Source organism: Oncorhynchus masou, chromosome 22 (genome assembly GCF_036934945.1).
Source record: "Oncorhynchus masou masou isolate Uvic2021 chromosome 22, UVic_Omas_1.1, whole genome shotgun sequence".
NCBI classification, from domain to species: Eukaryota; Metazoa; Chordata; class Actinopteri; order Salmoniformes; family Salmonidae; genus Oncorhynchus; species Oncorhynchus masou.
Window position 1 is genome coordinate 23721382 of NC_088233.1, and position 23795 is coordinate 23745176.

At 40.7% G+C, this 23795-nt stretch overlaps 1 protein-coding gene across 1 annotated transcript in view; it reads left to right on the forward strand.

The window, feature by feature from the left end:
* LOC135509209 (guanine nucleotide-binding protein G(i) subunit alpha-1) overlaps positions 1–23795 on the forward strand; it is a 76289-nt gene that overhangs the window by 9979 nt on the left and 42515 nt on the right. The window contains exons 2-3 of the mRNA XM_064929674.1: positions 20835–20877; positions 21644–21785. Of these exons, the coding sequence (XP_064785746.1) occupies positions 20835–20877; positions 21644–21785 (185 nt within the window). The remainder of the gene's footprint in view (positions 1–20834; positions 20878–21643; positions 21786–23795) is intronic.

Genomic DNA, 23795 nt, shown 5'->3' on the forward strand with positions numbered 1-23795 from the left:
TACATACTATAGAATGCCGTTTGGGTCTTTGCATGTCAAAAAAAATACAGTAGCACTGTCAAAGCTGTACAAAAGTCTGCAAACACCAGCCACGAACGATATGTTTACAATACCGTGTTGGTAATAACGCAATTTGTTTGACCGCAACTTCTGGGGTAGCTAGCTTTAGCTTGGTACCTAGCTAGCACCAATACAACCAGCCTGAAAACAATGACCAGTAGAAACTGCAGTCATTTTCATTATTCTTAGCAATGATTTAGGAATCCTTGTGTGTAAGCATTAGCTAGGTGGCCACTTGTTGTTCGCCTTTTGAAATTGAACTTCAGTTTATTAAAATAAATAGTTAGCCAGCTACTTAACCCTGTTGCCCAAAGCGAACTTTATCTGGCTAGTCAGGCTCGACCGGGTTATGTGTTGTGAAGCTAACCACAATAAGGATTAGGCAGAATAGTGGAATTTGCGGTTTGCATTCAAAATAAAAGTATGCCATTGACAGTGATGCAAATGAATACAAATAGTAGAATTATGCCATACTTTTATTTTGAAGGCTAACCGCAAAGTCAGCCATCGTGGCTAATCCTTATTGTGGCTAGCTTCACATAATCAAATAAGGACTGTCTTATAAATGAGGGTTATTTTAGGTGACACCTAGATTGTCGTTTTGCAATGTTTTTGGGGAACATTGTTTGCGTCCATTTTTTTATGACCAGCACTGTAGGTGCACAAGACAACTTTACCAGCATCATAGCATACGTATCGATGAATCGTTGTGACATATGGAATACGAGTGATGGTGTAATAACTACGTAAAAAATGTATGAACGTGTTAAATTGTGACGTGCAGTCATATTCAGTACCTGATTGGTCAACAAGCTTATGACGTGTAATATGACATGTCAAATATTGTTATATGACACTCAAAGACCCAAACGGTGTTCCATAGAAATCCTGGTTGAGAATGAAACAAATGAACAACAAAACAGCACAGCAAGTAAGTGAAAGAAATAGGTTTGACTATGTTTCGAACTAACCATCCCGGATCCGGGAGAATTGTCATCAACTACACTAATTAGCATAGCGCAACGGTCAAAAAATATTACTAGAAAATATTCATATTCATTAAATCACAAGTGAAATATAGTGAAACACAGCTTAGCCTTTTGTGAATCACCCTGTCATCTCAGATTTTGAAATAGCATTATGTCCAGCTAGCAGCAGGAAGCTTTTTCACGAAAATCAGAAAAGCAATCAAATTAGCCGTTTATCTTTGATCTTCGGATGTGTTCACTGACGAGACTCCCAGTTAGACAGCAAATGTTCCTTTTGTTCCATAAAGATTATTTTTATAGCCGAAATAACTGAGAAATCCACCGGAAATAGCGGTCACGGCATCGCCAAAAAAAATCCAAATTATGTCCATAATATCGACAGAAACATGGCAAACGTTTTTTATAATCAATCCTCAAGGTGTTTTTCAAATATCTATTCGATAATATATCAACCAGGACAATTGGCTTTTCAGTAGGAGCGAGAGGAAAAATGACTACCTCTGTCTTTTACGCAAGAATCACTCTGAGAGCCCTCAGCTGGCCACTGACGCAATGTAGTCGTTTATGCTCATCCTTCAAAATAAAGGCCTGGAACTACGTCCAAAGTCTGTAGACACCTTAGGGAAGCCACAGAAAATCTGGTTCATAGCCCTTTCAATGGGCAATAGGGATGCATAGAAAGACAGGGGTTTCAAAATAAGAGTCACTTCCTGATTGGATTTTTCTCAGGATTTTGCCTGCAATATCAGTTCTGTTATACTCACAGACAATATTTTTACAGTTTTGGAAACTTGAGCATGTTTTCCATCCTAAGCTGTCTATCCTAAGCTAATTATATGCATATTCTAGCATGTGGTCCTGAGAAATAGGCGGTTTACTTTGGGAATGTTATTTTTCCAAAATTAAAAATAGTGCCCCCTAGTTGGGGACATATATAAATTCCAACAAAATAACTTTTTGGTCAGTGTTTGTGTGTAACCTTTTTTATTTAACTAGGCAAGTCAGTTAAGAACCAATTCTTATTTAAAATGACTGGCCAGACGACTCTGGGCCAATTGTGCGCTGCCCTATGGGACTCCCAATCACGGCCGGATGTGATACAGCCTGGATTCGAACCAGGGACTGTAGTGACATCTCTTGCACTGAGACACACAGTGCCTTAGACCTTTGTGTCCGTGTGTGTGTTGAGCATTCTAGTACAGTTAAATTGTTAAAAGGCTGCACATTTTTTAAATATTGGCTATGGGGTTTTTTTGGCAAGGGAAATATTGGATATCAATATCGGCCAAAAATGTCATATCGGTGCATCACTGCTGTTGAATGCTGAACTGTAGTCAATGAACAGCATTCTCACAGGTGTTCCTTTTGTCCAGATGTGCTACGGTCGTGTGAATAGCGATGGCATCTTCCGTGGATTTGTTGCAGTGTTAGGCAAATTGGAAGGGTGTACCTGGCATGCTTGCCTTTGAGGGCCATGACGAGCTACACACATCTGTTGCAAAAAGTGCTACCCAAAGCCTCTGTAGGAAATGTCTACCCCAGTCTTTCTTCCCTAAACTTGTGATTTAGCCTAAACTTTGGATGGCCATAAGTATTTTTATTGCATCACACGAACGTTGTACAGAACAATATCCAAATATCACAAAAGACCAAAGAAAAGTATATATATTGAACAAAAATATAAACGCAACAATTTCAACGGTTTTACTGGGTTTACAATTCATATCAGTCAATTGTAATAAATAAATGAGGTCCTAATCTGTGGATTTCCCATGACTGGACAGGGGCACAGCCATTGTTGGGCCTAGGCCCACCCACTGGGGAGCCGGGCCCAGCCAATCAGTGTGTCTTTACCCACAAAAGGGCGTTATTACAGATAGCTGATGAAACTGAGGAGTATTTCTGTCTGAGTGATTGGTCTCAAAACATCCCGCATGTGAAGAAACCAGATGTGGATGTCCTGGGCTGAAGTGGTTACACGGTCGTCTGCGTTTGTGAAGCCGGTTAGACATATAAGAGAAATTAACATTCCTATCTCTGTCAACAGCTCTTGTGGACATTTTTGCTGTCGGCATGCCAATTGCACGTGACTTGTTATGTGACCTTTTGTCCCCAGTATAAGGTGTACCTGTGTAATGGTCATGCTGTTTAATCAGCGTCTTGATATTCCACACCTGCCAGGTGGATGTATTATCTTGGCCTTGGAAAAATACTCACCAATGGATGTAAATCAATTTGTGCACAAAATTTGAGAAATTACTTTTTGTGCTTATTGGATCTTTTATTTCAGCTCATTAAGTGGTGCAGTGGTCTAAGGCTGTGCTGAAGTGTCACTACAACCTCCGGTTCAATCCCAGGCTGTGTCACAGCTGGCCGTGACCGGGAGACCCATGAGTCGGTGCACAATTGGCCCAGCGTCGTCAGGGTTAGGGGAGGTTTTGGCTGGCCTGGATTTCCTGGACTCGTGTTCTAATGTCTTGTGGCGCCTGCAAGCTGACGCCAGTCGTCAGTTGGACAGTGTTTCCTCCCACACATTGGTGCGGCTGGCTTCCAGGTTAAGCGAGCAGTGTGTCAAGAAGCCGTGCGGCTTGGCAGGGTCGTGTTTTGGAGGACGCATGGCTCTCAACCTTTGCCTCTCCGAGTCCGTAGGGGAGTTGCAGCGATGAGACAAGACAAACTACCAATTAGTGAAATAAAACAAAAACATGAGACACTTCGCATTGAGTTTTTTTTTTTCAGTATAATAAATACAACCAGAGACACAAGCATATTACTTTGATCATTTCCTATTATTGCCTTTCGGGGATGTTATAATATTCTGTGTCAATTAGAAAAATATGTAAGTTTATTTTTTACCCATGAACTTCCTTTATATCTTTGAGTATATTGTGTTCGTCACCTCCCTCACCCATTTGGTAGTCCTGTCTCTCCAGTTGGTGGTTGGCGGTTGCTTGGCAACATGCACAGGCTGGTTCACATTACCATCAGTGAGGTCAACAGCGGGCTGAACAAACGCAACTGGGGCATGATGAACCACTCACCTGACTGCTGCTGGAAGACCTAGGCATTATTAATTAAACTTACCTGGCTCTAAGGCTTGGGGATGAACTGAACTCTCCTACAGAGCCTTCAGAAAGTATTCAAACCCTTTGACTTATTCCACATTTTGTTGTTACAGCCTGAATTCAAAATTGATATTTTCTCACCCATCTACACACAATGACAAATTGAATACATGTTTTTAGAAATGTTTAGAAATTTATTGAAAATGAAATACAGAAATATCTAATTTACATATTGTAAGTACCCTCACCCGAGTCAAAACTTTGTAGAAGCACCATCGGCAGTGATTACAGATGAGTCTTTCTGGGTAAGTCTCCAAGAGTTTTCCACACCTGGATTGTACAAAAAAAATTCAAAATTATTCAAGCTCTGTGAAATTGGTTGTTGATCATTGTTAGACAATCATATCTACAGTCTTGTCGTAGATTAAAGTCAAAACTGTAACTCTTCCACTTAGGAACATTCTCTGTCTACTTGGTAAGCAACTTCCGTGTAGATTTGGCCTTGTTTTAGGCAGTGTTGGGGGAAAAGTACTCCATTGTCATACATAAGTAAAAGATACCTTAATAGAAAATGAGTCGAGTGAAAGTCACCCAGTAAAATACTACTGGAGTAAAAGTCTTAAAGTATTTGGTTTTAAATATACTTAAGAATCTAAAGTAAATGGAATTGCTCAAATGTACTTAAGTATAAACCATTTAAAATTCTTTATTATGCAAACCAGACGGCACATTTTCCATGTTTTTATTTTAAATTGACGGATAACCAGGGGCACACACCAACAAACGAAGCATTAGGCAACATTTTCACAAAAACAAGAAAAGCATTCAAATAAAATAATTTACCTTTGAAGAACTTCAGATGTTTTCAATGAGGAGACTCTCAGCTAGATAGCAAATGTTCAGTTTTTCCAAAAATATTATTTGTGTAGAAGAAATCGCTCAGTTTTGTTCATCACGTTTGGCTAAGAAAAAACCCTGAAAATTCAGTCATTATAACGCCAAACTTTTTTCCAAATTAACTCCATAATATCGACAGAAACATGGCAAACGTTGTTTAGAATCAATCCTCAAGGTGTTTTTCACGTCTTTCGATGATAAATCATTCGGGGCAGTTGACTTTCTCTTCTGAACCAAATGGAAACGTGCATGCAGCTGGAGATTACTCAATAATTTTGACGGAGGACACCAGGCGGACACCTGGTAAATGTAGTCTCTTATGGTCAATCTTCCAATGATATGCCGACAAATACGTCACAATGCTGCAGACACCTTGGGGAAACGACAGAAAGTGAAGGCTCATTCCTGGCTCATTCACAGCCATATAAGGAGACATTGGAACACAGCGCATTCAAAATCTGGGTGATTTCCTGTTTGAAATGTCATCTTGGTTTTGCCTGTAGCATCAGTTCTGTGGCACTCACAGATAATATCTTTGCAGTTTTGGAAACGTCAGTGTTTTCTTTCCAAAGCTGTCAATTATATGCATAGTCGAGCATCTTTTCGTGACAAAATATCTTGTTTAAAACAAACGTTTTTCATCCCAACAATTTAATAGCACCCCCTAATGCATAACTGGTTTTAATGATTACAAGCATACCCATAACATGATGGAGAATGGTACTCAGTAATTTATTGGATTTGCCCCAAACTTTTTTTTCCTGAAAACTGTTAATTGCTTTGCTACATTTTTTGCAGTATTACTTCAGTGCCTTGTTGCAAACAGGATGCATGTTTTGGAATATTTATATTCTCTACAGGCTTCCTTTTCACTCTGTCAATTAGGTTAGTATTGTGGCATAACCGTTTTCTCCTATCACAGCTAATAAATTATGTTTTTAATTCCATCTGCTTTAAAAAAAGATATGTTAAACACTATTGCACTCATTGAGTCCATACAACTTGTGACTTGTTAAGCACATTTTTACTCCTGAACTTAGGGCTTGCCATAAGAGGGATTTAATACTTATTAACAAGACATTTCAGCTTTCAATTTTTTATTTGTCAAAAATTCTAAAAACATAATTCAATTTTGACTATGGGGTATTGTAAGTCAGTGACACAAATTTTGAATGTAATCCATTTTAAATTCATTTTGTAACAACAAAATGTGGAAAAGTTTCTGAAGTCACTGTCGCTCTAAGATTGGGTGAACCAAACTGACCTGACTGCTGTGAAGCTGCCCCAATTAGCCAGTAGGGTCTCTGGCATTAATGCAGCTTTTCCCAGCTATTGGGTTCTCTGCATATCGGGCATGTTCTCAGCCAGGGCTTAATTGCAGTATCAGGTGCTGTATCCACAAAAGTGTCTCAAGTATGGAACATTGGTCATAAGTACTGAGAATAGACATTTTACTCGTATGATTAAAAATAAAAGCTATGCATGAATCTTCTTTTTAGTTATGAGTTCTATCTAGTTGACATATTAAGTAGGCATTGAGTCAGTGGTTCCTGCACAATAGACAGACTTTCTTTGTAGTTGTAGAATTTTTTTTTTTGGGGGGGGTATTTTGTAATGACAGACCCATAAATAATCTAGGCCTATATGCAACAGTATTTTGACAACGATTTCGCATGAGGCCCTATTCACATGAAATGCCAAAATATGTATCAAGTAGGCTTATTTTGATTATTTCATTAACCTACATGTTAGTTCAACTTATCCCTTTGGAGTGCAATATCACTTGTATTTTATTTTTAGACGTCTATACTTTGGGCAATTGAAAGCATCCTAGGGCCTATGTTAACCTTTGATTGTTTTCGGTGAAAATGATAGACCTTTCAAACATTTTCTGCAACATTATTGACAAGTGATTTGATGCCTACTGTGCCAAAGTGATTTAGAGTTAGGGTGTTATCAAAATTCTGCCATTAACAACCATGTATGATTCAGTGCAATATGCCTATCGCATTTAAAATATCAGAATTGGTTAAAAGGTTATTCATGTCAACATTAGGCAAGAAAAAAAGTTATTGTTTTATTTCTAATTTATGAACTCATTCTATGTAAATGTGATAAGTATTCAAACCCTTTACTTGGTACATTGAAGCACCTTTGGCAGAGAATACAGCATTGTGTCTTCTTGGGTATGACGCTACAAACTTGGCACACCTGTGTTTGGGGAGTTTCTCCCATTCTTCTCTGCAGATGGAGAGCGTAGCTGCACAGGTTTTTTTCAGGTCTGTCCAGCGATTTTTGATCAGGGTCAAATCCGGGCTGTGGCTTTGCCACTCAGCCGCTCCTGTGTTGTCTTGGCTGTGTGTTTAGGGTCGTTTGTCCTGTTGGCAGGTGAACCTTCACCCCAGTCTGAGGTCCCGAGTCTGAGGACTCTGGAGCAGGTTTTCATCAAGGGATCTCTCTGTACTTTTCTCCGTTCATCTTTGCCTCGATCCTGACTAGTCTCCCAGTCCTTGCCGCTGAAAAACATTCCCACAACATGATGCTGCTGCCACCGTGCTTTACCGTAGGGATGGTGCCAGGTTTCCTCCAGATGTGACGCTTGGCATTCAGGCCAATCTTGGTTTCATCAGACCCATGGAATCTTGTTTCTCATGATCTGGGAGTCCTTTAGGTGCCTTTTGGCAAACTTCAAGCGGGCTGTCATGTGCCTTTTACTGAGGGGTGACTTCCGTCTGGCCACTCTACAATCAAAGCCTGATTGCTGGGGAGAGTGTTGTTCTCCACAGAGGATCTCTGGAGCTCTGTCAGAGTGACCATCGGGTTCTTGGTCACCTCCCTGACCAAGGCCTTTCTCCCCCGATTGGGCAGTTTGACGGGACGGCCAGCTTTAGGAAGAATCTTGGTGGTTCCAAACCTCTTCCATTTAAGAATGATGGTGGCCACTGTGTTCTTGGGGACCTTCAGTGCTGCTGAAGTTTTTTGGTACCCTTTCCCAGATCTATGCCTGGACACAATCCTGTCTCTGTGCTCTATGGACAATTCCTTCAGACCTCATGGCTTGGTTTTTGCTCTGACATGCACTGTCAACTGTGGAACCTTTTTATATATATATATATATATATAAAAAAAGGTTCCACAGTTGACAGTGCATGTATATATATATACACACACACACACACACACAGGTGTGCCTTTCCAAATCATGTCCAATCAATTGAATTTAACACAGGTGGACAACAATCAAGTTGTAGAAACATCTCAAGCATGACCAATGGAAACAGGAGAAATTTATTGAATCCACTTTGGAATAAGGCTGTAACGTAACAAAATGTGGAAAATGTCCAGGGATCTGAATACTTTCCGAAGGCACTGTTTAGCAAAAGGTTTTCCATTACAACATTCAATGTACAGCCACATTCACTGTGGTTGTCTAAATTGTGCTATAGAGTTCACATCTGGCAACGCCTCATCAAGTTTGGTTATTCTTTGCAACAATGTCAATGAGTGCCGTCATCACTAGCTTTCCTTTGCGTCATGATTACTAGCTGAAATACCCTTTTGAGTTGTTTTTAGTCCTGGCTCAGTTTGTCTGAGCAGTGTCTTAAAACATCATTCTAAAATCTACTCTGAGTTGGGATTTTTTTGGGGGGTTAGCAGTTAAAACAATAGTGTTATCACCACCACTTTGGTAAAAAGCTGAGGGATAGGGCTGGATAAATGTAACCTCTTGAATTGTTAGAGCTATGGATGCAAGGACTGATCATCCATGATATAAAAATGTGTAGTTTTAACCATGTTTTGAGACTATAGCGTTTGTTTACATTTACTTTGTTTCCAAACAGTAAAACAAGCTAAAGTTTTAGTTCTGATGGGGTACGACAGTTGAAATAAGCTCATGTGTACATATAAGTGGAGGCTGCTGAGGGGAGGACGGCTCATAATAATGGCTGGAAAGGAGCTAATGGAATGGCATCAAACAAATGGAATCCTTGTGTTTTATTTGATACCATTCCACTCCAGCCATTAACACAAACCTGTCCTCCCCAATTAAGGTGCCACCAACCTCTTGTCTGTAATAGCCAGAGTTGTTTGTTTTTTTGTTGTTTTTTTTCTCGTTTTTTTTTCCACAGTGGACCACCCTGCGTTAGCTAATATGATAACATCATGGTCAGAGTAGGAGACCTTAACATTGCACATTACGCTTACTGCAGCAGCAGTATGGGGATCAGAGAGTGTGAGCAGAGCTGGAGCAAAGTATTCCCAATTTGCCTGGGCCAAGAGGCCTATCCATTTTCACTCCAGTAGCGCTCACATCACAAGCTCAGGGCATGTCTGGGCCAGCATGCATTTGTAGTTTACTTCTTTGCTGCTATAACCCCTTGCTTGAGCTATTGTCATGGAGTTCACTAAATGTTTTTATAAAGAAACTGATACAAGACACAGGTGAAAAATCAGGATGACTTACAAAGATGAGGACCGAGTGCAGTGATGTAGTGTCCAACTATAGAATTGTGGAATCTGGAAAGACACTTGTCCCTGAAAGCATGATGGTGCACTACGTGAACATTCTAAAAGAAAGGAACGAGGTGGGTAGCTAAGTGTGTCATTGTAGCAAAGTATTTTAGAAACAAAAAATCTGATTTTCTATTATATAGGCTATACAGTAGGCTGTAATTGATTTTGGCCCAATAGGCCTGGCATATTCCCACTTTCAAGAAACTTTCTGTTTTGTTTGGGTTATTTTGCCTTTAAACCTTTATGCATATCTGCCCAGCCTGGCAAGAGTGGCCCAAAGGGTGTTGAGCATTCCCAGTGGTTCTCCAAGCGTGGAGAGGATGTTCTCCACTGCTGGCCTGCTCTCCAGGCACTGTTGCATGAGCCTGAAGCCACAGACTCTGGCCAAACTTTGTTTCTAAAAATAAATTCAAAGGCACTGCAGGCTAAGGCATTTTTTGTTTCATTTGTATTTAATTCTAAGTTAGTCACAGCATATATGCGCAATTTATAGACTATAATGATTGAGTTCAATGAAATGCTGAGTGCTTCAGTGTATTTGTTTGTAGGTTATAACCTTGGAGTAATATAGCCAAAATAATTCATTTGTGTTCCTTCTTAGGCTCCCCATCTGGTTCCTGACTTAATTTAGTGTTTATATGCCGTTTTAATACGACATGTAGCCTATTTGAAATGATGAGCGCTTCTTACATTCACCTTTTCATGTACATTAAAATACTTTTTCTTTCAAATCATATGGCTTGGTTTCAATACTTCAAAACCAAATGGTAGGTCCAGGTAGTCACAAAAATAGATGGGTGTTGGTTAAATTTACATTTTATGAATGGAGTGATTTTGAGTGGCAGTTCTTTCTTTTTTTCCCCTCTTTCCTGTGAGCGGAGTGTTTAGCCGAGCGGTTGGAAAGAATGTGGAGCTCCACTCCATGAGTGATGAGTGGGATTTCCGACCTCTCACATACTCTGATGGTGATGTGTCGACTACAAGTCATTTTAGATGAGCCTAATTTGAATTGTTATGGGGGGGGGGGCTGGCTGGCTGGCTGGCTGGCTGGCTGGCTGGCTCTGAGCAGTTCAGGAGCACTCCACAGGAGGGGGTATGTGGACAAGTGTCTTCAACAGAACATTTGGTTGTCTGTAATCTTAAATCTTTAACACGTTGATCCACTACAATACTTTAAATGGGATATCCTTTGTGTGTGTGCAGTCAGACTGCACTCATGAGCACATTGATTTTCCTATGCCAGGGATTGCGCTGGGGGTGTCGGCATGAATCCTTAGATGAACTCTGTTTTGAATGGGTGGATCGTCACAGATTGTGTGTTGGAGCTGTGAGTTGTCTCATTGTGTATTGTGCTTAGAATAAATGTTTCTATTTCAGATGCTCAGAAGGACATTTCCGTCCCCTGGGCCAGTGGTGTTCGTGTTGACCTACAATAAAGTCAGCAAAAAAAGAAACGTCCCCTTTTCAGGACCCTGTCTTTCAACGGTAATTCGTAAAAATACAAATAACTTCATAGATCTTCATTGTAAAGGGTCTAAACACAGTTTCCCATGCTTGTTCAATGAACCATAAACAATTAATGAACATGCACCTATGGAACGGCCATCAAGACCGACCTCTTAGAGCTCCCCCCTACTTTGTGCAATTTCCGCCTGAAGACATACCCAAGTCTAACAGCCTGTAGCTCAGGCACAGAACCAAGGACATGCATATTCGTGGTACCATTTGAAAGAAAACACTCTGAAGTTTGTGTAAATGTGAATTGAATGTAGGAGAATATAACACAATAGATTTGGTTTAGATAAAACAATGAAAAAAACACGTTTTTTTAATTTTTGTATCTTTTAAAATGAACAAGATAAAACAAACATTCAGATAGGATGATGGGGACAATTTCAGTGAAAAATATAAGAGGGCAACAGTACTTGTGCAAAGTTTCAGAATGATAGCTTCTAAAATGAGTGTGCTACATTACATTTATCATGAAGTCACCCAGGTGTCCCACACAAGTAGCCCAAATGTACCCAAGTGGCCAAATTGGTGAAGGTATTCATTTTGAAAAAATTAACTATATACAAAATACCAAAATGATATTCTAACACACTCCCCCCCCCCCCAAAAAAAAAAAATAGAGAAAAAAATGGGGAAAAATATAATTATTGATTTTTAAAAAATATGAAAAAAAAAATATATATATATATACACATTTACAAAATAACATGGGTAACTATTTACACACTTTCAATATTTGGAAGACCCTCAGTCCTCTATCAAATCAAATCAATTTATATAGCCCCAGCCTAAAACCCCAAACAGCAAGCAATGCAGGTGTAGAAGCACGGTGGCTTGGAAAAACTCCCAAGAAAGGCAAAAACCTAGGAAGAAACCTAGAGCGGAACCAGGCTATGAGGGGTGGCCAGTCCTCTTCTGGCTGTGCCGGGTGGAGATCACAGTGGTCGTAGAGGGAGCAACCGTACAGCACCTCGGGTAAAAATGAACAGTTTAGGATTCCATAGCCGCAGGCAGAACAGTTGACACTGGAGTAGGAGCACGGCCAGGTGGACTGGGGACAGCAAGGGTTCATCATGCCAGGTAGTCCTGACACATGGTCCTAGGGCTCAGGTCCTCCAAGAGAGTGAAAGAAAGAGAGAATTAGAGAGAGCATGCTTAAATTCACACAGGACACCGGATAAGACTCCCATTCGGAGACAGTGTCACTGTGAAATTAAATGTTCAGTTAGAATAGTTTCACATATGAGCCCTGTATCAGCAGGTATAATAAACAGATTGTATGTATGTATGTATGTATGTATGTATGTGTGTGTATGTGTGAGTACAGGGAACATAAGGTTGAATATATTATTATGACCTGCTAGAGCTACTGTCTATTATATTATAACAGACCAGCTGTATCTACTGTCTCCATTTCACTTTGGCCATTGTTGTGGGCCTGCCCTCCCCTCAACAGCCTCAAATAGGCTATTTCATGTGGGTTAGGGTGGGGCGGCAGACACGCATCTCACATTTCATGACATTACATGTTTATATATTGCTTCTAAGATTTAAAAAAAAATCACAAATAATATTTTACATTATTAATTTCAAACATGGGCATTAGCATGATAAGAACTTACCAGTCCAAAATGATGTCCTCTCCCGTTCAAAAAATATTCCTCCACAATGGTTAAATGATTTGTCCTACAACAATCTCTGTCTCACTTTCCCAATCAATTAATTCTAAAATTGTGTGCACATCTGTATATCTAGACTTAGATTTAGCTTTCCCTGACTTAGTCGCCATACTGATTGATATATAAACAGCTGAATCTGCGCGTTTACAAAAACAATGCAGTGCGTAATATGTGTTTCTCCTTCGGGTATGAAACTTCAATAGCGAATGACTCGTTACGCTGGAGCTTACTACAAGGGTTGGTCTTGCAACACATAAACATTATTGCCTAACATTATTACCTATTGCCGTTTTAGTTCAGCTCATTGGCTATCTACCCAGCTAGATTTCAAGATGATCAGTGGTCATTGGATTAAAAGACAGTCAATCAACGAAACAGCGGGCAAATCATTGGTGCACAATGTTTTCATGACTTGTTGTCTTCAAATCGGTTTCTTTCAGTCAATACGTCCCACCAAATAGCCCATCAGGTTTGATTGTGTTACAAACAAACCAGTTGATTGCAGTGAAACCAAACATGACTGGAAAAGTCACGTTCTGTGTGGGTTATTTACCTGGAATGTGTCGTCAAATGGATTGAGACGGAAATCACGACACAAGCGGTTCGCAAAATGTTTCGTGTTAGGCTATAAAAATGGATTTTATCAAACAAAAGATCATTCATTGTGTCACAATGAGCATTGGAATTGCAAACAGACGAAGATCGTCAAAGGTAAACAATTTTATTTTAATGCAGTTTGTGATTATGTTACGCCTGTGCTGGTTAAATTTGTTTTATTTTTATGGGGCTCCATGCTTAGATAATCGTATTCTTTTGCAGTAAATCCTTTTTTTAAACTGACAACGCAGTTGGATTAGCAAGATTCTAGGCTTTCGATACATGTGAGACACTTGTATTTTCATGAATGTTTAATATGACTATGTAGCGATCACCGCATGTTGTGGAATTTCAGCCCACTAGCGGGTTCCATGCCCAGAGAGGTTAAGGTCACAGTTATGAAAACTTAGGACACTAAAGTGGCCTTTCTACTGACTCTGAAAAACGCCACATAAAAAAGGCATGAGGACTGCAGATGTGGCCAGGGCAGTAAATTACAATGTACATACTGTGAGACGCCTAAGACAGGGCTGCAGGGAGAAAGGATGGACAGCTGATCGTCCTCGCAGTGGCAGACCACGTGTAACAACACCTGAACAGGATCGGTACATCTGAACATCACACCTGCTGGGCAGGTACAGGATGGCAACAACTGCCCAAGTTACACCAGGAACTCACAATCCCTCCATCAATGCTCAGACTGTCCGCAATAGGCTGAGAGAGGTTGGACCGAGGGTTTGTAGGTCTGTTGTAAGGCAGATCCTCACCAGACATCACCGGCAACAATGTTGCCTATGGGCACAAACCCACCGTCGTTGGACCAGACAGGACTGGCAAAAAGTGCTCTTCACTGATGAGTCGCGATTTTGTCTCTCCAGGGGTGATTCGGGGTCGGATTCGCATTTATCATCAATCCCATTGAGCACATCTGGGACCTGTTGGATCGGAGGGTGAGGGCTAGGGCCACTCCCCCTGAGAAATGTCCCGGAGCTTGCAGGTGCCTTGGTGGAAGAGTGTGGTAACCTCTCACAGCAAGAACTGGCAAATCTGTTGCAGTCCATGAGGAGTTGCACTGCAGTACTTAATGCAGCTGGTGGCCACACCAGATACTGACTGTTACTTTTGATTTTGACCCCCCCTATTGTTCAGGGATGTTAAGTTTGCTGAAAATAAACGCAGTTGACAGTGAGGGGACGTTTCTTTTTTTGCTGAGTTGATGTGCAATTTAGCAGACGCTTTTATTCAAAACCACTTAGTTATGGGTGCATGCATTTTTACTTATGGGTGGTCCTGGAAATTAAACTCACTATCCTGGCGTTGCAAAAGGCTATTCTCTACCAACTGAGCTACAAATTGAGCTACAAGGCCTGCAGTCTGAGTTTGCTGGATGGACAAATAAGTGTGTCTTGGGCTGTGTTTGAGCTCTGACAGACTTTTAGATTAAATAGCAATGTAATCAGTGAGGTTTCCTGAGGCGTGTGCTTGTGTGTGTTACCTCTGAGTGAGACAGTTAACTGTGCGTTACTTATGTGACAAATTAGCTATGTGTGTTTCCGATACGGGATGTGTGTGTTGTCATGTGGGACAGCGAGTTGGAGAGCAGTGCTCTCCAGGGAACCCAAGCCCTCAGCAGAGCGGAGGTAATTAAAATGTGTGAGGAGCTCAATACACCAACCAAGGCTTTAGAGGATGAGAGGCCACGCTTCAAGGTTTACTACTTTTATCTTTCGCTTTTATCAGAACTGTTAAAGGATGTTTTAGGTCCTTCAAACGCAACTCTAGACCTCGAAGCCAGTCCCACTTTTTTGTATTGTTCCTTTCTAATCAGGGACTGATTTTAGACCTCAGACACCAATTAATTATCAGGTAGAACAGAACCAGCAGGCTCCGGCCCTCGTAGGGTAAGAGTAGAATATGCCTGCTAGGTAATATCTGAACTGCACCAACCTTTAATACTGAGCTGTTTCTCCGACTTTACCATACCTTAAATCTGAAAGGTATTGTCGGTATCAAAGCGGATTTTTTCCCCCCGCCTAACAACCTAGTAATCATTTCGGTAAACATCTGCCTACAGCTTAGTGTGAAACTAATGCTGAAGGTGGCATTGGCATGCACTGCGCTTTTAAACTCTTTGATGGTTGCTAGGCAGCACTGTCCTCCTTCCAGTTCTAAAAACTTAGAGGCATGTCACTTCTCCCATCTCTTCGCATAGCCCACCACTAAGCATGCACTGTTTTCTTAACCACAACTGAATTACTGTGGGATTAAATATCACTGAATGATGAAAATATTGGAATAAAGTACGCTAATGCAATTGAAGGCATGTATCAAATTCTTTCTTACTGAAAATCCCAAAGTCATCTAATCGTAATATATTTGAAGCAATAGCCTACCTGCATGTGGTCAACTAGATGACAATTTCGGCACCGTTTTGATTGGGACAGCTATCGGGCTGCTTTGAGACAAGCGTGGGGACTCGTCTTGATAAATGTATGTCAGCTTTTGTGTACACTGAATCTCCGTTGGGATATTGGTTAGGCTACAATTAAGCTGGGGAAATGTTAGCTAAATTGAGGTGAGTGCTGCTCATGATCATCTTATGTAGTTGGCTCAATTTATTAGAACATTTTGCCAGCGTGGTATGTACACTGAACAAAAATATATGCAACATGTAAAGTGTTGGTTCCATGAGCTGAGATAAAAGATCCCAGAAATGTTCCATATGCACAAAAAGCTTATTTCTCTCAAATTGTGTGCATAAATTTGTTTACATACCCGTTAGTGAGCATTGCTCCTTTTCCAATATAATCCATCCAACTGACAGGTGTGGCATATCAAGAGGCTGATGAAACAGCATGATTATTACACAGGTGCTGGGGACAATGAAAGGCCACTTTAAAATGTGCAGTTTTGTCACACAAACACAATGCCACAGATTGAGGGAGCATACAATTGGCATGCTGACTGTAGGAATGTCCACCAGAGCTGTTGCCAGAATTTAATTTCTCTACCGTAAGCCACCTCAACATAGCTTTAGAGGATTTGGCAGTACGTCCAACCCAGGATATCCACATCCAGCTTCTTCACCTGCGGGATCGTCTTAGACCAGCCACCAGACAGCTGATGAAACTGGGTTTGCACAACTGAAGAATTTCTGCACAAATTGTCAGAATTCGTCTCAAGGGAGCTAATCTACATGCTGGTTATCCTCGACAGGGTCTTGAACTGACTGCAGTTCAGCGTCGTAACCGTTTTCAGTGTGCAAATGCTCACCTTCAATGGCCACTGGCACGCTGGAGAAGTGTGCTCTTCCTCTTTTAACTGTACCGGCCATACGGCATGTATAGTGTCGTGTGGACAAGTGGTTTTCTGACGTAAACGTTGAACAGAGTGACCCATGGTGGGATTATGGTATGGGCAGTCATAAGCTGCTGACAATTTTCGTGCCATTCATCCGACGCCATCACATGTTTATGCATGATAATGCATGACACCTTGTCGCAAAAATCTGTACACGCTGAAAATGTCCCAGTTCTTTGGCCTGCGTACTCACCAGACATGTCACCCCATTGAGCAGGTTTGGGATGCTCTGGATTGATGTGTAATACAGCGTGTTCCAGTTCCTTTATAATATCCAGCAACTTCACACACAAATTGAATAGGAGTGGGACAGCATTCCACAGGCCACAATCAACAGCCTGATCAACTCTATGGGAAGGAGATGAGCCGCGCTGTATGAGGCAAATGGTGTCACACCAGACTTTCTTTTTTTTTATCCACGCACCCCATTTTTCTTGGTATTTATAAAAATAAAAGTTAAGGTGTCTGTGACCAACCGATGCATATCTGTATTCCCAGTCTTGTGAAATAGATTAGAGCTGAATTATTTTTATTGACTGATTTCCCTTATGAACTGTAACTCAGTAAAATATTAAGTTGTTGTTTTTATTTATGTTCAGTGTAGTTTTAACAAGTGGATTATTTTGCTCTTGACTCGCAGTCGCTTAGTAGCCTAGGCCTACTCACGAGCAAAAGGCTGTGACTTCTGACTTGTCTCAATCATTGTGATTTTGTTTCACTGAATCGCTGTTTGTACAGTGCCTTGCGAAAGTATTCGGCCCCGTTGAACTTTGCGACCTTTTGCCACATTTCAGGCTTCAAACATAAAGATAAAACTGTATTTTTTTGTGAAGAATCGACAACAAGTGGGACACAATCATGAAGTGGAATGACATACATTGGATATTTCAAACTTTTTTAACAAATCAAAAACTGAAAAATTGGGCGTGCAAAATTATTCAGCCCCTTTACTTTCAGTGCAGCAAACTCTCTCCAGAAGTTCAGTGAGGATCTCTGAATGATCCAATGTTGACCTAAATGATTAATGATGATAAATACAATCCACCTGTGTGTAATCAAGTCTCCGTATAAATGCACCTGCACTGTGATAGTCTCAGAGGTCCGTTAAAAGCGCAGAGAGCATCATGAAGAACAAGGAACACACCAGGCAGGTCCGAGATACTGTTGTGAAGAAGTTTAAAGCCGGATTTGGATACAAAAAGATTTCCCAAGCTTTAAACATCCCAAGGAGCACTGTGCAAGTGATAATATAAGGAGTATCAGACCACTGCAAATCTACCAAGACCTGGCCGTCCCTCTAAACTTTCAGCTCATACAAGGAGAAGACTGATCAGAGATGCAGCCAAGATGCCCATGATCACTCTGGATGAACTGCAGAGATCTACAGCTGAGGTGTGAGACTCTGTCCATAGGACAACAATCAGTCGTATATTGCACAAATCTGGCCTTTATGGAAGTGGCAAGAAGAAAGCCATTTCTTAAAGACATCCATAAAAAGTGTTGTTTAAAGTTTGCCACAAGCCACCTGGGAGACACACCAAACATGTGGAAGAAGGTGCTCTGGTCAGATGAAACCAAAATTGAACTTTGGCAACAATGCAAAACGTTATGTTTGGCGTAAAAGCAACACAGCTCATCACACTGAACACACCATCCCCACTGTCAAGCATGGTGGTGGCAGCATCATGGTTTGGGCCTGCTTTTCTTCAGCAGGGACAGGGAAGATGGTTAAAATTGATGGGAAGATGGATGGAGCCACATACAGGACCATTCTGGAAGAGAACCTGATGGAGTCTGCAAAATATCTGAGACTGGGACGGAGATTTGTCTTCCAACAAGACAATGATCCAAAACATAAAGCAAAATCTACAATGGAATGGTTCAAAAATGAACATATCCATGTGTTAGAATGGCCAAGTCAAAGTCCAGACCTGAATCCAATCGAGAATCTGTGGAAAGAACTGAAAACTGCTGTTCACAAATGCTCTCCATCCAACCTCACTGAGCTCGAGCTGTTTTGCAAGGCGGAATGGGAAAACATTTCAGTCTCTCGATGTGCAAAACTGATAGACATACCCCAAGCGACTTACAGCTGTAATCGCAGCAAACGGTGGCGCTACAAAGTATTAACTTAAGGGGGCTGAATAATTTTGCACGCCCAATTTCAGTTTTTGATTTGTTAAAAAAGTTTGAAATATCCAATAAATGTCGTTCCACTTCATGATTGTGTCCCACTTGTTGTTGATTCTTCACAAAAAAAATATAAAACTCTTTATGTTTGAAGCCTGAAATGTGGCTGTTACGAATCCCTTTTGGCCCGACAGTCTAGGGGGGATGGTAATGAGACTCGTAACACAACTCATGCAAATTATTATTGTGACAAAGGAAAAGTGTGAACGAAATAAGCACGACAACTGAAATCTACCGTCAAACTCTAGGTTTATTTATAAACACACGGTAATGGGGGGAGCAGGAAAAGGGGCTGGGCTGGACCCAAGGAAAGAAACAATAAGTATTCAAAAACACCCCTAAGCTAGACTAGCCTACTTTAACAACAGCTAACTAACTAACCAAAAATACAGTGGGTGGTCCGCCCAGTTCTAACTAGTGTATTTAACAAAGTTCACCTACGGGTAGTGTATGCCCATGGGCGACTTGTCTTGGTTTCCCCCTTTTCCACCAGCAATCAAACACAAACACCATAACCAAAAACAATACTCACAGGTGATGACAAAGTGCTATGAGGTGCTTAAACAAAAGAGAGGTTACGACACAAAGCGAGAGTGAAACACAGAGACCTACAGACTCACAGGTGATGACAAAGTGCTATGAGGTGCTTAAACAAAAGAGAGGTTACGACACAAAGCGAGAGTGAAACACAGAGACCTACAGACATGGCATTTACAGAGAGATTGAGCTGAGCTGGGCTCTAGAACAAACAAATGATGGGGTTTTTAAACCATGGGGAAGGAACTGTGATAGGTCAGGAAATAGGAGGAGGTGTGTCTTCTGATTGATGATTGATTGTTGACTGATTGGGGAGTGATGATTTTCACCTGAGAGGGGAGAAGGAGAGAAAATAAACACACACACAGGATACACACACTCACAGGATAACTGTATCCGTAACAGTGGCAAAAGGTCGCAAAGTTCAAGGGGGCCGAATACTTTCGCAAGGCACTGTATATCCATTGCAAAAAACATATACATTTAAAATGGTATTAATATTAATTTGCATATTTTCCTGTTAATTCCCATGGCAAGTTTCCACCTCTGAATATTCCCCAAGATGTGCAAGGCTAGTTGTACATGAGACTCACATAGGATTGCTATTATTTTCTAACAGTGTCATGATGAGGATACTCTCAATGTAAGACCCTAAGCCTGCTCCCTTACAAAGTGGAGTGAGGGTAGGAAGGAGAGGAAAGGTGGATCTCAAAAGCATGGGTTTGAGCTCTGTTTGAAAAGATCACTTTTATATGACTCCGGTTCCTGTGACACAAATATTTGTGTTATATTCATACTATAAAATGTGTGTTTACTGTGATCGGGGTATGTGTGTCTTGTCTCTTTTTAATGAACCATTTTATTTCATTATTAGTCTTGTTTTAGGACATGCCTAAACAAATTAATCATGGATTTATTTTTGATGGTGTATATTCACTGGATTTATTAAAATAGATGCACACCCACATCTGCACACCACTACTACCACTCATCACCATCATCCGTATGGGAGATATAAAAGAGGTATTAAAGGCGTATGCAGGCAAGAATGTGGTAAAACTGGGCCGGTTTGTAAGGTGGTCATATAAACATTGGCCATTTTTTTTTGCGGCAAAATACCGTAATTCCTATGTGAAATCAGTTTAGGTCTGCCACTCTGGAGCTATAATCTCATTGGTGGGAGGATCCAGTTGATTAATCCAATTTAAACTAATGCCTGTATAAGAGCTGATCAGACACTTGGTTTCTCAACGTTGTATAGCTTTAGCTACTCAGTATCTGGACAGGTAACTCTCGTAGGGCATTGTGTAAAATGTGAGTTTGGCCTACAACAAGTTATGATCAGCCCAATTTCTCAAGTCAAAATAACGAATGAAAGTGTTACATGTGTAATGTCTGCCTATCACTCACTAATTGGTCTCTCCCTCTCTCAGGTGCTGGGGAGTCAGGGAAGAGTACAATTGTCAAACAGATGAAGTAAGTTTTTCGTTATCTACACAAAGTATTGGGACATTCACACATCATAAATAGTTGTTTTGTAGGTACTTTTATTGTAAATAAGAATATAATATATTTGTAAACACTTCTACATTCATGTGCAATCTACCATGATTACAGATAATCCTGAATGAATCCTGAATAATGAGTGAGGAAAGTTGAACGCACAAATATCACCCCCAAAAAATGCTAACCTCCCAAGTTTATTTTAATGGTGAGAGGTAAACATGTCTTGGGGGTACGACTTTTTTTTTTTTTCCTTTTTCTGGAACTTCCTCATTTTTCAGGATTATCTGTTATCGTGGTAGCGTCCACATTAATGTAGAAGTGTTTACAAACATCAATTCTTATTAACAATGTAAGTGACTCTAAAATGACTCACTATATACTATTAATTTATATTGGGCACAAAATAATCTGAAACACAACCAAAACAAACAGCAAATGCTTCGTAGACTCAAGCTTGACGTAATCATTGCATGCTATGAATATGGGACCAAATACTAAACTTTTGACTACTTTAATACATGTGAATTTGTCCCAATACTTTTTGTCTCCTAAAAATGGGGAGACTATGTACAAAACATGCTGTAATTTCTAAAAAGTTCACCAAATATGGATCAAAATACCCACAAGTTAAAGCTGACAGTCTGCACCTTAATAGCCTTATAGTCATTGTAGCATTTTCAAATCCAAAATGCTTGAGTACAGAGCCAACCCCCCCCCCCCCCCCTCTTTCTCCCAGGATCATCCATGAGGCGGGCTATTCAGAGGAAGAGTGTAAGCAGTACAAAGCGGTGGTGTACAGCAACACCATCCAGTCCATAATCGCCATCATCAGAGCCATGGGGCGCCTCAAGATCGATTTCTCTGATACAGCCAGAGCGGTGAGTGGAGTAGGACACTGGGAGCACTAGACACTGATCCAAGAGCAGTTTCGTGCTTTTAACTCCTTATAGTACAGGTTAAGATTAGGGCTAGTATGATGCCAGTGTCGCAATATTTTTCCCATGGCTAAAATGAAAACATGAAGCAGACCCGTCTTTGGTCCTTCCAAACTCTTTGGTCCTTTAAAAAAACCTTCTGTATATAAAATTATGTGATATAGTATGGAAAATAAATACATGTGACTCTGGATGACAACAAATGATGTTGGTTTCCAACATTAGGGCTGTTTTCCTAAAGAAGTTAATCCACTTCGTGTTTTGTTACCTCGCCATGATACAAACAAGTATCGCGATACTGGTATCGTTCTGGCCCTAGTTAAGATTTGGTGAGGGGAAAGCTGATCCTAGATCTGTGACTGGGAGTCGGAGGTTGTGAGTCAATGGGGTTAAACGGCAGGGGGTAGGGTTCGACTGTAAGGGGTAGGGTTGATTAGGGCAATATGGTCAACATATGTCATATGGTATTTTTGACAGTTTGACATATTTTTGATGTAATAAAAGTTCTACATTTGCTTTGACTAGTGTATGACCCTAGGGTGGCAACACATACACTACCATTCAAACGTTTGGGGTCACTTAGAAATGTCCTTGTTTTTGAAAGAAAAGCAAAAAAAGTGCCCATTTTAAAATAACGTCAAATTGATCAGAAATCCAGTGTAGACACTGTTAATGTTGTAAATGACTATTGTAGCTGGAAACGTCAGATTTCTTTTTTTTTTAAATGGAATATATACATAGGCGTACAGAGGCCCATTTATCAGCAACCATCACTCCTGTGTTCCAAAGTCACGTTGTGTTAGTTAATCCAAGTTTATCATATTAAAAGGCTCATTGATCATTAGAAAGCTCTTTTGCAATTATGTTAGCACAGCTGAAAACTGTTGTGCTGATTTTAAAGAAGCAATAAAACTGTTTGTCTTTAGACTAGTTGAGTATCTAGAGCATCAGCATTTGTGGGTTTGATTACAGGCTCAAAATGGCCAGAAACAAAATAACTTTCTTCTGAAACTCGACAGTCTATTCTTGTTCTGAGGAATTAAGGCTATTCCATGCGAGAAAATGCCTCATACAATGCCTCATATATCTCATACAAGGCCATCAGACTGTTAAACAGCCACCACTAACATTGAGTGGCTGCTGCCATACATGTAAAAACAAATGCATCACTAGCCACTTTAAACAATGCCACTTTCATATGTTTACATACCCTACATTATTATTCTCATATGTACAGTGGGGCAAAAAATGTATTTAGTCAGCCGACTTCCGGCGCCGACAGAGATGGCCGCCTCGCTTCGCGTTCCTAGGAAACTATGCAGTTTTTTGTTTTTTTACGTGTTATTTCTTACATTAGTACCCCAGGTCATCTTAGGTTTCATTACATACAGTCGAGAAGAACTACTGTATATAAGATCAGCGTCAACTCACCATCAGTACGACCAAGAATATGTTTTTCGCGACGCGGATCCTGTGTTCTGCCTTACAAACAGGACAACGGAATGGATCGCATGCAGCGACCCAAAAACGACTCCGAAAAAGAGGGAAACGTGGCGGTATTCTGGTCAGACTACGGAGACGGGCACATCGTGCCCCACTTCCTAGCATTCTTCTTGCCAATGTCCAGTCTCTTGACAACAAGGTTGATGAAATCCGAGCAAGGGTAGCATTCCAGAGGGACATCAGAGACTGTAACGTTCTGTGCTTCACGGAAACATGGCTCACTGGAGAGACGCTATCCGAAGCGGTGCAGCCAACGGGTTTCTCCACGCATCGCGCCGACAGAAACAAACAACTTTCTGGTAAGAAGAGGGGTGGGGATGTATGCCTTATGGCTAACGAGGCATGGTGCGATGAAAGAAACATACAGGAACTCAAATCCTTCTGTTCACCTGATTTAGAATTCCTCACAATCAAATATAGACCGTATTATCTACCAAGAGAATTCTCTTC